Consider the following 15825-nt stretch of genomic DNA (forward strand, 5'->3'; position numbering starts at 1 on the left):
AAATTAGAAAGGCCAAACGGGACGAATCGTGCCGCTTGAAGGGTGCCTCGACGTCTTTAGCAAAATGACTGTTGCCTGGTGTTTCCCGAGCCGAGTGTTTGGCGCGGGAAAGTGTTTCACGCGTAATGGCATCTCCTAAGTGAATCCTGCTTCCAGAGAGACACACCGTGCTTCCGAAAAGACCTTCTAGACTGTGAGCCCATTGTTGGGTAGGGACCGTCCCTATATGTTGCCAACTTGTACTTCCCAAGCGCTTAGTACAGTGCTGTGCACACAGTAAGTGCTCAATAAATACGATTGAATGAATCAGCGAGGTCGTTGTTGCCAACTTGTACTCCCTAAACGCTTAGTACAGTGCTGTGCACACAGTAGGCACTCAATAAATACGATTGAATGAATGAATGAATGAGTTGATGGGGCCCTTCAGTTTTGAAACTAACTACCCAAAAAGGAGAATCTTCCCTCTATGGGGGCGACTCGCGTTTTAAATCGCTTTAAATTCTGTTTCAGAACTGTATCTGACGAACCGTCTTCCAAGTCAAGGGCGGGAGAATAGATCTTTTACCTTTGTGGGAAAGTGCCGTTTCACATCACGTTGAGCTCACCCGGCAGATTAAAGAAGTGGCTTTTTTGGCAAAATGCACTAACCAGAAAAGCTAGGCTTAGTACCCTCCAAGTCTACGGGACAGATGGGCTTCGGCGCACGGACGAATTTTAGAACCGATTGCTGGCTTAAGCATATGGGATACCCACAACAGGAGGTTCCTCTTTATATCCTGCACCAATTACCCTCATAATCATAATGGGGGTCCTCAACACTCATAAAGTGCCAGGCGTTGTACTGAATCCTGGGGTAGATACAAGATCATCGAGTCGGACGCCATCCCTGTCTCCACGTGGGGAGAATGGGTATCCGATCCAGATTTTACAGATGTGGAGACTGAGGTGCAGAGAGGATAGGTGACAGGCCCACGGTCACACGGTAAGCAGGTGGCAGAGCCAGGATTAGAAGCCAACCGCCTGCTTCCCAGACCCACATTATTCCCCCAGCCACACTGCTTCTCCAGTGCGTCCCACAGTTTATGGTAGATTTGAATGGGCTAGCGGGGCATTTTCTGGCCTAGTAAAAATTTTCCCCTACGACGAAAGTTGGGACACTTCTATAGGAAATGCTTTTCCCTTGCCAGTTCCAAACAATGGTCATTTCTTGAAGAGCGATTCCTTTTTTCATTCCCAGATGATCCAGGTCATCTTTTTAAATTAAAAAAATGTAATTCCGTACACTGACCTAAGTTCATCTTTGTGTACGCACGAAAACACATGCATTTTTAGTGGGTGATAAAATTACATTTTCGAATCCCGGTGCCGTATTTGGAAACGTGAGTGTTGTCTGGTCATAGCTATGTCCTCCAAGCTGGAAGTAACGGTCTGAAAGCATCTCCGTCCATTTGGCTGTTGTGTGTTGGTCAGGAATAATCACTGTCTAAAAAAAAAAAAAAAAACAAAACACAACCTGGATTTGTACCCAAGGGTTTCTTGTGTGTGTGTGTTTTTAACTCTAGATTACTAAAATGAAACCAGCAAGTATCTACAAAATAGACAAGCAACTCTATAGGTAGGAAATGATCTACATATGTTCTTTTTTTCTTACGGCTCGCTTTCTGTTTTTGTTTTTGGAAGATTACGATCTGAAAGGGGAGAAGAGATAGCATGTCAGAATATACTAGAATTCTTAGTCATCTTCCCCAGATTCAGAAAATCCCAAATTCCGATGGACGTCTATGGTAGAGAGTCAATTCTAGCTCTAGATTAAGGCTTTAAGCTGGTGTGGGGGTAAAAATTGCAATAAAATCCGAGGCAAAGAATTCCTTTGGAGAGAAGCAGCATATTTCCATCACACCTTCCCTTTGAGCAGAAAATCAGTCCTCACCACGTTATACTGAGCGGACTCCAAATAGCCTACGCAGGTAACTCACAGAACCAAAGCCGGCATATGGATAAAAGATGCAAGATCGTCGTACACCAAAGTGTCATATATATGTATCTATATATATATTTTTATGTATATATAATTCATTGTCGTAGATTTTTCTATAAAAACCGTGATCTAGATAGGACTTCATTCACAGGGATACCGACAATAAGGAGTATTTGCTTTGGCGGTAGTGGACCACACATCTGCTTATCTTGCTTTTAATTTTTTTTTTAAACATAAGGTTTTCCGAGTGGTACAGATGCGAGCCAGGTAGCATTTGAACGCCCCCCCCACCCCCACCCCCAAACACAGCTCGAGGTGCCCCACAGTCGATCTCCGCTGGGATTCTCGATTCGTCGACAGCAGCCAAACGAATCCAACGCCCGGACTCCGAGGGATAAGCTTAGTTTCTGAGCCGTCAGTCCGCATAAATAATAAATCCAGAAAATGTGCTGTATTTGTTGTTGTTTCCTCCGTGTGCTTTTCCGCCATCTAATTTTATGTAGACTTCATCTCCCGGTTCCAAATGAAGGACCACGCTGTTACTGGCGTAGTCATAGTTCTGATCGGCATCCTGAGCGATCGCGCTGGCCCGGACCTACGTGAGACAGACAGTCAATCAAAACCATCGAGACGGATAGGAACCGAAGAACGGTTTCTTCCCAGTGCCGCGGGTTTCCGAGAGAGTCTCCCTCTTTGGCAAGTATTCAGCCCTACGCGATTTATGTCCCCCAAGTTTCCCTGTCAGAGTTTTTCCTTCGCTAAAAGGCCGCCAGGATTTTCCCTGTCCGATTCTTGTTACAGTAGCCTTCTTCCCTCTCTCAGTTCCTCCCTCCCACGTTCCATGACCACCAAAACCGAAAACAGAAATGTCTGCTTTCTGTGAGCCGCCTGGAGAGGGAAAGCACGCTCAGACGGGCGTCGGGATTTGGCCTCGCTACTGGGGGCAAACGCCGGAGACCCGGGACGCTGTACGGTTGAAGACGTAGCTTTCAAAGGGCAGGCCGAAAACTGCTCACTTGAATAAGTGGGAAGCGTTTTACGCTCCCCTGGAGCCGTTGGGGACTCGAGTAAATTTCAAGCCGTGCAAAATTAAGTCCAAGAAAGTTCCTGCTGCCGCGACATCTGCGGACCCCAATGCGTTTCCAAGAACTGTTCTATCCCCTCCACTGTCTCCTTTCACTACCTTTCAAGCTGGGACAGATGGGCGATTTCTCTAGTTCGATTATTTATGTTATTTATGTTTGTACATATTTACTACTCTATTTATCTTGTACATATCTATTCTATTTATTTGATTTTGTTAGTATGTTTGGTTTTGTTCTCTGTCTCCCCCTTCTAGACTGTGAGCCCACTGTTGGGTAGGGACTGTCTCTATATGTTGCCAACTTGTACTTCCCAAGCGCTTAGTACAGTGCTCTGCACACAGTAAGCGCTCAATAAATACGATTGATGATGATGATGTGAGCCCACTGTTGGGTAGGGACTGTCTCTATATGTTGCCAACTTGTACTTCCCATGCGCTTAGTACAGTGCTCTGCACACAGTAAGTGCTCAATAAATACGATTGATTGATTAATTGATTGATTAATTTAAAAGCGAATTTAGAAAATGAACTACGGTGCTGCGGGATTTGGAACTCCGGATTCTTGACTGCAAATATCCGCGAGCGTTGGCTCTGCGGGTTTGATTTCTCTTTTCTATTTGGAATCTGTTGGCGAACCGAGTTTACGGTGTCGTTGACTTCCGAGGCACCGGTAAACAGCGAAACTGGCTGGCATTTCGAGTGAGAGGAGCACGGTTTCAAATCCTCAGTTTGAGTGCATCTCTCGATTTCTTTTGGCTCTCGATTTCTTTTGGCTCTGCCTTGCAGAAGACATCTGCATGTGATTCATTGTAGCCAAACTCCTACCTTGTGTCTGGTTCTTATTCTAGGACAGTGGTACCTCCCTGAATAAGATAGTTGAGTGATTCAGTGGCCTGGTGAACCTGAGCTAAGAAATAATGCATGACTTGGAATTCGATAGAGGTTGGATTTTTGTCTTTTGCAAATTGGAAAAAAATGAGCCGTACGTCAAGAATGCCCATGCCCTCCTTTCAAGGTTTAAATGATAGGTTTTCAAATTAAATTTTCATGTAATACGATGCGACATTAATACTGAGATGTTGAAGGAGAAGGCTCTGGGCCCTGCCAGACTCCTGGAGCGATCTGAGTTGAGTAGTGGAAAGGAAAAGAATTCCTTGCCATCACTTCAAGGGTGAGGGGCTCTGGACGGCTAAAGTGCTTAATGATAAGTAATAGACCGTGTAATTATGGGGCGAAGCCTTGACTCAAACCTATAGCCCAATTTAATGAGGTGATCTGTTATGACCGTTAAATAATAACAATTGAACCACAGAGCATTTCCTGGGAATTAAGTACCACCTGGGAGGAGTTGATCGCCTGGAGTCATTAACTCCATCTAGTCATTAATCCTTAGGAAACCCTCTGCACGGAGGTTATCGCTATTACGAACTAAAAAATAAATCAGCGTATAGATGTTAGGGGATAAAAAATTACAGTTCTAAAGTAATTCCCTGTACTATTAGATCGCTTAATTGCTTTCATATAATTAGCAATCCACATCTAATTAACCGAGGTTCGTTGGATTTGTTTAGCATTTTATGATTTTGATAATACATTTCGATCGATTTTGTGGGTGTATCGGTGGAAGCCCTAGGCGTCCTCTATACGTTTAACGGCAGGAAATAAACTCAGTGTTGAAAAGGGGATTCCAGAACTTTGACTCAAACTGCCATTCAGTCATTCATTCGTTCTCTTAAAATAATGTTACTTAGAGGGGACAATCCTAAAAAAGACTTTGTGTTTGCATTTGTTGTGAATAACCTCAAAGCCCTGGAAATGTCTGTTTGATTCCCTCAGGCCAGGAAGATAATTATATATATATGTTTCCTTTGTTTGGAACAGTAAGATTTCTTCTTCAAGGCCATCAGAACGGTCACAAGATTTTTAAAAGTATTGCTAAAATCAGTTTCAAAATTGAGCCAGTGCCATTTTCCGAATTTTCAGAAACACCTACGTCCTCCAAAGCAAACTCACAATCTTTTAAGGGGGGACGACGGTGTATTCCCCCCACCCAGAGCCTAAATGCATTTGGGTTTTGAATGCTGTCGCGTGACACGAGGGGCATTTTTCAGCAAAAACTTCTTTTTTTCCTGAGCCCCTTATCCGTACTAACACCGCCTAAATTTGCACCGTCATTTGCTTCAGATTATAAATGACATTTCTCTTTCACTCTTCTTCAAAATTCTTAATAAAATAACTCTTCTTCTGCCGTAACCACCCCAACAAATATCCGTCCATTAAACCATTTAACAGGCAGTTCAAGCCAGGCCATGCTAAAGTAAAAATGTTGAAACAATTCAGACTAGGGACCATCTCTATATGTTGCCAACTTGTACTTCCCAAGCGCTTAGTACAGTGCTCTGCACACAGTAAGCGCTCAATAAGTACGATTGAATGAATGAATGAACAAATCCTTTTCTGTTCTTTTTTTATTTTCAACTTATTCTAAGTTAACTATCATGGTTGGGAGAACTATGGCCTTACCGAAAGTTGTTAATTCACAGACTGCGAATTACTGAAAAGTGGGGAATCAAGATTGAGTTGCTGGGTGATTTAAAGGATTTCCTACCGTAGGTACTTCAAAATGTTTGACTATTTCTTCCCCCTACTACCTGCAGCATGAGAAATCTGGCTAATTGTAAAACTAAATGGAGGAGGAGGAGGATTGAAGTGATGGAGGGTGGATGTGGCCTTTTCAGAGGGATGATTGTGACAATAAAATCCTCCGCGCCGCCTTTGGCAGCATCATCTTATTTGGCTCTGTCGGCAGTGCAGACGACAGACATTTGCTGATTTAATTAATGGCGACTCGCGTCCTCATAATTTCACTCCTCACGGTCCTTCCGAGGAACCGTAAACAGAAGGTTAAGTGGTTTATCGGAGGAATTTACTGGTCTTTGAGATTGCCGTCGGTGATTTTGCATTCAACGCACCCACACGTGAAATGGCACCCACCTGGTTGGGGTACAAATTCATTCATTCATTCAATCGTATTTATTGAGCGCTTACTGTGTGCAGAGCACTGTACTGAGCGCTTGGGAAGTACAGATACAAATGGCACTTCTTTATCGTGGAACCTACTATATTTTAAGCTCAATGTTTGGGCCTCTCCGAATCCTTTTAAATCTGCAGACTAGGACCCCGACGTGAACTCCCTAGTTCCAGATGTAGGAGAACCGAGTGAAATGATTTTTAAAAGAAAATAAAAGATGTTAAACTCAGCGTATGGGCCTCTCCGGATCCACTTAATCTGCAGACTAGGACACCGACGTGAACTCCCTAGTTCCAGATGTAGGAGAACCGAGTGAAATGATTTTTAAAAGAAAATAAAAGACGTTCAACTCAGCGTACGGGCCTCTCCTGATCCACTTAATCTGCAGACTAGGACACCGACGTGAACTCCCTAGTTTCAGGTGTAGGAGAACTGAGTAGATGAAATACTGCTAATGATAATGATGGCATTTATTGAGCGCTTACTATGTGCAAAGCGCTGTTCTAATAATAATAATAATAATAATGATGGCATTTATTAAGCGCTTACTATGTGCAAAGCACTGTTCTAAGCGCTGGGGAGGTTACAAGGTGATCAGGTTGTCCCACGGGGGGCTCACAGTCTTCATCCCCATTTTCCAGGTGAGGTCACTGAGGCCCAGAGAAGTGAAGTGACTTGCCCAAAGTCACACAGCTGACAATTGGCGGGATTTGAACCCACGACCTCTGACTCCATAGCCCGTGCTCCTTCCATAGAGCCATTCTTTTATTTTATTTATTTATGTCATTTTTATTTTAAAATGTTATTATTATTATTATTATTTATTATTTATTAATATTAATAATAAATATTATTATTTTAAAATTTAAAAATAAAATAAAAGACATTAAGGGCCTGGGCATTGGAATCTGGAAACCCACGTCTTTGAGGCCGAATCTTTTCGAAATCTTGATTTTCAACTTTTTCTAAAGCCCCGTGCCCATCTGCTTTCATCCGGATTCATTTTGTAGGGTCTTGTGGGGGTTGTTTTTTTCCGAATTACCTGCTGCAAATCGCCCCGGTTTTTGGGGGTGATCGCAGTGCTTCGCAGAAGGCTCGGCCTCAGGTCCTCCAGCCTCGTATTTGTTAGGCGCTTACTATGTGCCCAGCACTGTCCTGAGCGCTGGGGGAGATGCCAGGTCATCAGGTTGTCCCACGTGGGGCTCCCACTCTTCATCCCCATTTTCCAGATGAGGTCACTGAGGCCTGGGGAAGTGAAGTGGCTTGCCCAAGGTCACACAGTCCCGCCCCCTGCCCACCTGTCGCCCCTGCCCCCGGCCTGGGCCCACTTAGGGGCTGAGGGGGCGAGAGCATGGGTTTGGGCAGTCAGAGGACGTGGGTTCTAATCCTGCCTCCTCCCCTTGTGTGACCTTGGGCGAGTCATTTCACTTCTCCAGCCCTCCTCCGGAAAATGCGGGTGAAGACCCTGAGCCCCCACGTGGAACACCCTGCCCCCGCGGTTGGCTAACAATAATAATAATAATAACGGCATTTATTAAGCGCTTACTATGTGCAAAGCACGGTTCTGAGCGCTGGGGAGGTTACAAGGTGATCAGGATGTCCCACGGGGGGCTTCCAGTCTTCATCCCCATTTTCCAGAGGAGGTCACTGAGGCCCAGAGAAGTGAAGTGACTTGCCCAAAGTCACCCAGCTGACAGTTGGCGGAGCCGGGATTCGAACCCATGACCTCTGACTCCCGAGCCGGGGCTCTTTCCACTGAGCCCCGCTGCTTCTCTAATAATAATAATAATAATAATAATAAATGATGGCATTTGTTAAGCGCTTACTCTGTAGCACCGTTCTAAGCGCTGATAATAATGGTGGTATTTGTCGAGCGCTCACTACGTGCCAAGCACTGTTCTAAGCGCTGGGGACGATACCAGAGAAGCAGCATGGCTCAGTGGAAAGAGCCCGGGCTTGGGAATCGGAGGTCATGGGTTCTAATTACGACTCCGCCACTTATCAGCTGTGTGACTTTGGACAAGTCACTTCACTTCTCTGGGCCTCAGTTCCCTCATCTGGAAAATGGGGATAAAGGCTTTCAGTCCCACGTGGGACAACTTGATTACCTTGTATCTCCCCCAGCGCTTAGAACAGTGCTTTGCACATAGTAAGCACTTAATAACTACCATTATTATTATCATTATTACTTATCAGCTGTGTGACTTTGGGCAAGTTACTTCACTTCTCTGGGTCTCAGTTACCTCATCTGGAAAATGGGGATAAAGACTTTCAATCCCACATGGGACAACCTAATCATCTTGTATCTCCCCCAGCGCTTAGAACAGTGCTTGGCACGTAGTAAGCACTTAATAAATACCATTATTATTATTAGTATTATTACTTATCAGCTGTGTGACTTTGGGCAAGTCACTTCACTTCTCTGGGCCTCAGTTCCCTCATCTGGAAAATGGAGATAAAGACTTCTGTCCCACGTGGGACAGCCTGATCACCTTGTATCTCCCCCAGCGCTTAGAACAGTGCTTTGCGCATAGTAAGCGCTTAATAAATACCATTATTATTATTACTTATCAGCTGTGTGACTTTGGGCAAGTCACTTCACTTCTCTGGGCCTCAGTTACCTCATCTGGAAAATGGGGATAAAGACTTTCAGTCCCACGTGGGACAGCCTGATCACCTTGTATCTCCCCCAGCGCTTAGAACAGTGCTTGGCACATAGTAAGCGCTTAATAAATGCCATTATTATTATTACTTATCAGCTGTGTGACTTTGGGCAAGTCACTTCACTTCTCTGGGCCTCAGTTACCTCACCTGGAAAATGGGGATAAAGACTTTCAGTCGCACGTGGGACAGCCTGATCACCTTGTATCTCCCCCAGCGCTTAGAACAGTGCTTGGCACATAGTAAGCGCTTAACAAATACCAAAATTATTATTTTGATTATTGCCGGGTAATGAGGTCGCCCTCCCCCCGTGGGGCTCACCGTCTTCATCCCCCGTTTTGCAGATGAGGTCACTGAGGCCCGGAGACGCGACCCGCCCAAAGTCACACGGCTGACCGGTGGCGGGGGCGGGATTCGAACCCACGACCCGGGCTCTCCCCGCTGAGCCACAGCGCTCGGCCCAGGGTGAGAGCGCTTCGCGGTTGCCATGGTGACGGTCCTTCACTCGTCTGTACCGAGCGCTCACTGTGTGCCGAGTACTGTGCTAAGCGCTCGGCCTTGGGTTCTTTACCGCCCTTTTATTACCAAAGCGCTCTCGCCTTCGTCATTTCATGTCAAACCCTCACAACACCCCTTCCCCCCACCCCCGGTGAGGGAGGGGAAACTGAGGCAGGTCTTATCACCCCCGTTTTACAGGCGGAGAAGCTGAGGTGGGGGGAAATGAAATGACTCGCCCACGGTCACACGGCAGGCTGACGGGACTCTGATAATAATAATGATGATGATGATGATATTTATTAAGCGCTTACTATGTGCAAAACACTGTTCTAAGCGCTGGGGAGGTTCCAAGGTGATCAGGTTGTCCCACGTGGGGCTCACCGTCTTAATCCCCATTTTACAGAGGAGGGAACTGAGGCCCAGAGAAGTGAAGTGACTGGCCCAAAGTCACACAGCTGACCATTGGCGGAGCCGGAATTTGAACCCATGACCTCTGACTCCAAAGCCCGCGCGCTTTCCACTGAGCCACGATTTATTAAGCGCTTACTACGTGCAAAGCACTGTTCTAAGCGCTGGGGGAGGTTACAAGGCGATCAGGTTGTCCCTCGGGGGGGGCTCACAGTCTTAATCCCCATTTTCCAGATGAGGGAACTGAGGCCCAGAGAAGTGAAGTGACTTGCCCGAAGTCACACCGCTGACAAGTGGCAGGGGCGGGATTTGAACCCACGACCTCTGACTCCAAAGCCCGGGCTCTTTCCACTGAGCCACGCTGCTTCTCTTGAGGCCTGTCTATTTGTTTGCTGGTCTGTCTCCCCCTTCTAGAAAGTGAGCCCGTTTTTGGGTGGTGTTTGTCTCTCTCTGTTGCCGGATATTTCTTTCCAAGCGCTTAGCACAGTGCTCTGCACCCCGTGAGCGCTCAATAAATAGGACTGACTGAAGGAATGTCTCTCTCCAAGCGCTTAGCCCAGTGCTCTGCACCCCGTGAGCGCCCAGTTAATACGACTGAATGGAAGCATGTCTCTGTCGCCGGATGGTACTTTCCAAGCGCTTAGCACAGTGCTCTGCACGCTGTGAGCGCCCAATCGATACGACTGAATAAGGGAATATCTCCAAGTCCTTTCCAAGCGCTTAGCACAGTGCTCTGCACCCCGTGAGCGCTCAAGCCATACGATTGAATGAGGGAATGTCTCCAAGTCCTTTCCAAGCGTTTAGCACAGTGCTCTGCGCCCCGTGAGCGTTCAATCCATACGAATGAATGAGGGAATGTCTCCAAGTCCTTTCCAAGCGTTTAGCACAATGCTCTGCGCCCCGTGAGCGCTCAATCCATACGAATGAATGGGGGAATGTCACCAAGTCCTTTCCAAGCGTTTAGCACAGTGCTCTGCACGCCGTGAGCGCTCAATCCATACGACTGAATGAAGGAATGTCGCCAAGTCCTTTCCAAGCGCTTAGCACAGTGCTCTGCACCCAGTAAACCCTCAATAAATACGCTTGAATGAAGGAACGTCTCTGTTGCCGGATTGTATTTTCCAAGCGTTTAGCACAGTGCTCTGCACCCTGTGAGCGCTCAAGAACTAGGACTGAATGAAGGACTGTCTCTCTCCAAGCGCTTAGCCCAGTGCTCTGCACCTCGTGAGCGCCCAATTAATACGATTGAATGGAGGCATGTCTCTGTCGCCGGGGGCGTTTAGCACAGTGCTCTGGACCCCGTGAGCGCTCAATCCATACGATTGAATGAGGGAATGTCTCCAAGTCCTTTCCAAGCGTTTAGCACAGTGCTCTGCGCCCTGTGAGCGCTCAATCCATACGAATGAATGAGGGATTGTCTCCAAGTCCTTTCTAAGCGTTTAGCACAGTGCTCTGCACCCAGTAAACCCTCAATAAATACGCTTGAATGAAGGAACGTCTCTGTTGCCAGATTGTATTTTCAATCAATCAATCAATCAATCAATCGTATTTATTGAGCGCTTACTGTGCGCAGAGCACTGTACTAAGCGCTTGGAAAGTACAAGTTGGCAACATATAGAGACAGTCCCTACCCAACAGCAGGCTCACAGTCTAAAAGGACTCCAAGCGTTTCCAAGCGTTTAGCACAGTGCTCTGCACCGCGTGAGCGCTCAAGAAATAGGGCTGAACGAAGGAATGTCTCTCTCCAAGTCCTTTCCAAGCGCTTAGCCCAGTGCTCTGCACCTCGTGAGCGCCCCGTTAATACGACTGAATGGAGGCATGTCTCTGTCGCCGGGGGGCACTTTTCAAGCGCTTAGCACAGTGCTCTGCACCCTGTGAGCGCTCAATCCATACGATTGAATGAAGGAATGTCTCTCTCCAAGTCTTTTCCACGCGTTTAGCACAGTGCTCTGCCCCCCGTGAGAGCTCAATCCATACGAATGAATGGGGGAATGTCTGCAAGTCCTTTCCAAGCGTTTAGCACAGTGCTCTGCACCCCGTGAGCGCTCAATCCATTCATTCTTTCAATCGTATTTATTGAGCGCTTTACTGTGTGCAGAGCACTGTACTAAGCGCTTGGGAAGCCCAAGTTGGCAACATTTAGAGACGGTCCCTACCCAACAGCGGGCTCACAGTCTAGAAGGGGGAGACAGAGAACAGAACAAAACATATTAACAAAATAAAATAAATAGAATAAATACGTACAAATAAAATAAATAAATAAATACGATTGAATGAAGGAATGTCTCTCTCCAAGTCCTTTCCAAGCGTTTAGCACAGTGCTCTGCACCCCGTGAGCGCTTAATCCATACGACTGAATGAGGGAACGTCTCCCAGTTGAGCAGCAGTGTGGCACAGTGGAAAGAAGCCGGGTTTTGGAGACAGAGGTCATGGGTTCAAATCCCGCCTCTGCCAATAGTCAGCTGGGTGATTTGGGGCAAGTCACTTCACTTCTCTGGGCCTCAGCGACCTCATCTGGAAAATGGGGATTAAGACGGTGAGCCCCCCTGAGACAACCTGATCACCTTGTATCTCCCCCAGCGCTTAGAACAGGGCTTTGCATGTAGTAAGGGCTTAACAAATGCCACCGTTATTATTATTATTATTATTATTATTATTATTATTATTATTATTACAACAGTGTTTTGCACATAGTAAGCGCTTAACAAATGCCAGTATCATTATTAGAACAGCGCTTTGTATGTAGTAAGGGCTTAACAAATGTCACCGTCATTATTATTATTACAACAGCTTTACACATAGCAAGTGCTTAACAAATGCCATTATTATTATTATTATAACAGCGTTTTACACATAGTAAGCGCTTAACAAATGCCATTATTATTATTAGAGCAGTGCTTTGCACGCAGTAAGGGCTTAACAAATGTCACCGTCATTATTATTATTATTATTATTATTACAACAGTGCTTTGCACATAGTAAGCGCTTAACAAATGCCATTATCGATATTGGAACAGTGCTTTGCACATAGTAAGTGCTTAGCAAATGCCATCATTATTATTATTATTATTACAACAGTGCTTTGCGCATAGTAAGCGCCTAACAAATGCCAGCATCATTATTATTATTATTAGAACAGTGCTTTGCACATAGTAAGCGCTTAACAAATGCCATCATTATTATTATTAGAACAGTGCTTTGCACATAGTAAGCGCTTAACAAATGCCAGCATTATTATTACTACAACAGTGCTTTGCACATAGTAAGCGCTTAACAGATGCCATTAGCATTATTAGAACAGTGCTTTGCACATAGTAAGCGCTTAATAAACGCCCTCATTATTATTATTATTAGAACAGTGCTTTGCACATAGTAAGCGCTTAACAAATGCCATCATTATTATAACAGTGCTTTGCACATAGTAAGCGCTTAACAGATGCCATCAGTATTACTAGAACAGTGCTTTGCACATAGTAAGCGCTTCATAAATGCCCTAGCCCAGCGCTCTGCACCCCGTGAGCGCTAAGGAGCGCGGGGTCGGAGCGGCCCACCCCGGTGCCCACCCCCCTGGGTCGTGCCCCCGCCTCGGCGGTGCCCACCTGCCCGTCGCCCACCCCGGTGCCCACCTGGGCCGCGCCCCCCGTCCCCCCTGGCAACCCCCTGGGCCGTGCCCCCTGCTCGGCGGTGCCACCCGGGCCGTGCAACCCGTACCCCTTGGTGCCCCCTCCCCTCGGCCGTGTCCACCTGGGCCGTGCCCCCCGCAGCCCGGTGCCCACTCACCCGGGCCGTGCCCCCTTACTAGGCGGTGCCATCAGGGCCGTGCCCCCCGCCGCCCCCCCGGTGCCCACCGACCAGGGTGGTGGCCCCCGCACCCCGGTGCCCACCCACCCGGGCCGTGCCTCCCGGTCGGCGGTGCCCACCCGGGCTGTGCCTCCCGCCCCCCCGGTGCCCACCTCAGCCGGGCCCCCCGCTCGGCGGTGCCCATCCACCTGGGCCGTGCCCCCTCCCTTCGGCGGTGCCCACCTGGGCCGTGCCCCCCGCCCTCCCAGGTGCCCACCTGGTCAGTGCCTCCTGCTCGGCGGTGCCCACCTGGTCAGTGCCCCCCGCTCGGCGGTGCCCACCCACCCGGGCCGTGCCTCCCGGTCGGCGGTGCCCACCTGGGCCGTGCCCCCCGCTCAGCGGTGCCCAGCTGGGCCGTGCCCTCCTCCCCCCCCGGTGCCCACCTGGTCCATGCCCTCCGCGCCCCCCTGATGTCCACCCACCTGGGCCGCGCCCCCTGTCCCCCCGGGTGCCCACGTGGGCCGTGCCCCCCGCCCTCCCAGGTGCCCATCTGAGCCGTGCCCCCTCCCCTCGGCGGTGCCCCCCCGCCCGGCCCGTGCCCCCCCCCCCCCCGCCGCGGGCGTGTCCCCCCGGTACCTGGTTGTTCTTGCAGAGGTCGGCCCACATGCTGGTGCCGTCGCCGCCCCGCATGAGCACGTGGTAGGTGAAGAAGTAGATGCCCGGGATGGAGCAGGTGAAGCGGCCGGAGCCCGGGTCGTAGTGGTTGCCCAGGTTGGTGACCACGTCGTCGAAGCGCAGCACCTCGTAGCCCTCGTGCTGCCGCTTCAGGCCCGCGTAGAAGGCGATCCGGGGCACGGCCGTGCTGTAGGTGGCCGCGCTGATGGCCCCCGCCGCGCTGGGGCCCGGGGAGCCCGGGGAGCCCGGGGAGCCCGGGGAGCCCGGAGAGCCCGGCGCGCCCGGCGCGCCCGGGCGGCCCGGCTCGCCCCTGCCGCCCGGGGGCCCCGCGGGGCCCGGGGGGCCCGGCTCGCCCGGCGGCCCGCGGGGGCCGGCCTTGCCCGGCCTGCCGGCCTCGCCCCGGGGGCCCTGCAGGAAGGTGGGCAGCGCCGGCCGCGGCCCCGGCCCCAGCTCGGCCGTCGGGGCCACCCCGGACCCGGACACGGACCCTCCCGCCGCCCCCGGAGGCCGGGTGGGCGCGTAGGGGTCGCACACCATGCGGCAGGTGCCCAGCATCTCGTAGCGGGCGGACGGCCCCGCCGAGCTGACCAGGACGGGGATGAGGATGACCAGCAGCAGGACCAGCACCACGCCCAGCGCCGCCGCGGCCATCAGGCGCCGCCGCCCGCCCACCAGGCGGCTGAGCGCCGGCCGCGCCTCCGGACCCCCCTTGGGCACAATGGTGAGGCCGGGAGCCGGCGGGGACGGACCCGGGCCGCCCTCCCCACGGGCCACGGGAGGGGGGCGGGGGGGGGACGGGGGGGAGGGACGGCGCTCCGAAGGGAGGCCGGCACCGACCCGAGCCCGGGGCCAGGCGGACGGGCCCCAGGCGGACCTTGCGGAGCCCGGAGCCGCTCCTTGCACCCCTCAGAGCCGGCCCTCGGACAGTTCGGAGCCCGTGGACGGCCCGGAGCCGGGCCTTGGGCAGCCCCTCGACGGGCACGGGCCCCAGACGGACCTTGGGCAGCCCGGAGCCGGGCCTTGGACGGCTCGGAGCCGGCCCCTGGACAGCCCCGAGAGGTGGACGGGCCCCAGACGGACCTTGCAGAGCCCAGAGCCGGTCCTTGGACGGCTCAGAGCCGGACCTTGGACAGCCCCGTGAGGTGGACGGGCCCCAGACGGACCTTGGGCAGCCCGGAGCCGGTCCTTGGACGGCTCAGAGCCGGCCCTTGGATAGTTCGGAGCCGGTGGACAGCCAGGAGCCCGTCCTTGGAGAGCTCAGAGCCGGTCCTTGGACAGCCCCGAGCGGTGGACAGGAACCACACGGACCTTGGACAGCCCGGAGCCGATCCTTGGACGGCTCAGAGCCGGTCCCTGGACAGCCCGTGCGGTGGACAGCCCAGAGCCGGACCTCGGAGAGCTGAGAGCCGGTCCTTGGACAGCTCAGAGCCGGTGGACAGCCCGGAGCTCGTCCTCGGAGAGCTCAGAGCCGGTGGACAGCCCGGAGCCCGTCCTCGGACAGCTCAGAGCCGGTGGACAGCCCGGAGCCCGTCCTCGGACAGCTCAGAGCCGGTCCTTGGGCAATCCGCGCGATGGACAGCCCCGTACCGGCTTCGGGAGAGCTGAGAGCCGGTCCTCGGACAGCTCAGAGCCGGTGGACAGCCCGGAGCCCGTCCTCGGACAGCTCAGAGCCGGTCCTTGGACAGCCCCGCACCGGTCCTTGGACAGTCC

At 51.1% G+C, this 15825-nt stretch overlaps 1 protein-coding gene across 1 annotated transcript; it reads right to left on the reverse strand.

The window, feature by feature from the left end:
- Positions 1-340: 340 nt before the first annotated feature.
- C1QL3 (complement C1q like 3) lies at positions 341-15002 on the reverse strand. Its single transcript, XM_038755819.1, has 2 exons — positions 14077-15002; positions 341-2573 (listed from the first exon to the last, which is right to left on the reverse strand). The coding sequence occupies exons 1-2, from the start codon at positions 14764-14766 to the stop codon at positions 2394-2396; spliced, it is 870 nt and encodes a 289-aa protein (XP_038611747.1). The 5' UTR covers positions 14767-15002; the 3' UTR covers positions 341-2393.
- Positions 15003-15825: the final 823 nt, after the last annotated feature.

Source organism: Tachyglossus aculeatus, chromosome 13 (assembly GCF_015852505.1).
Source record: "Tachyglossus aculeatus isolate mTacAcu1 chromosome 13, mTacAcu1.pri, whole genome shotgun sequence".
NCBI lineage: Eukaryota > Metazoa > Chordata > Mammalia > Monotremata > Tachyglossidae > Tachyglossus > Tachyglossus aculeatus.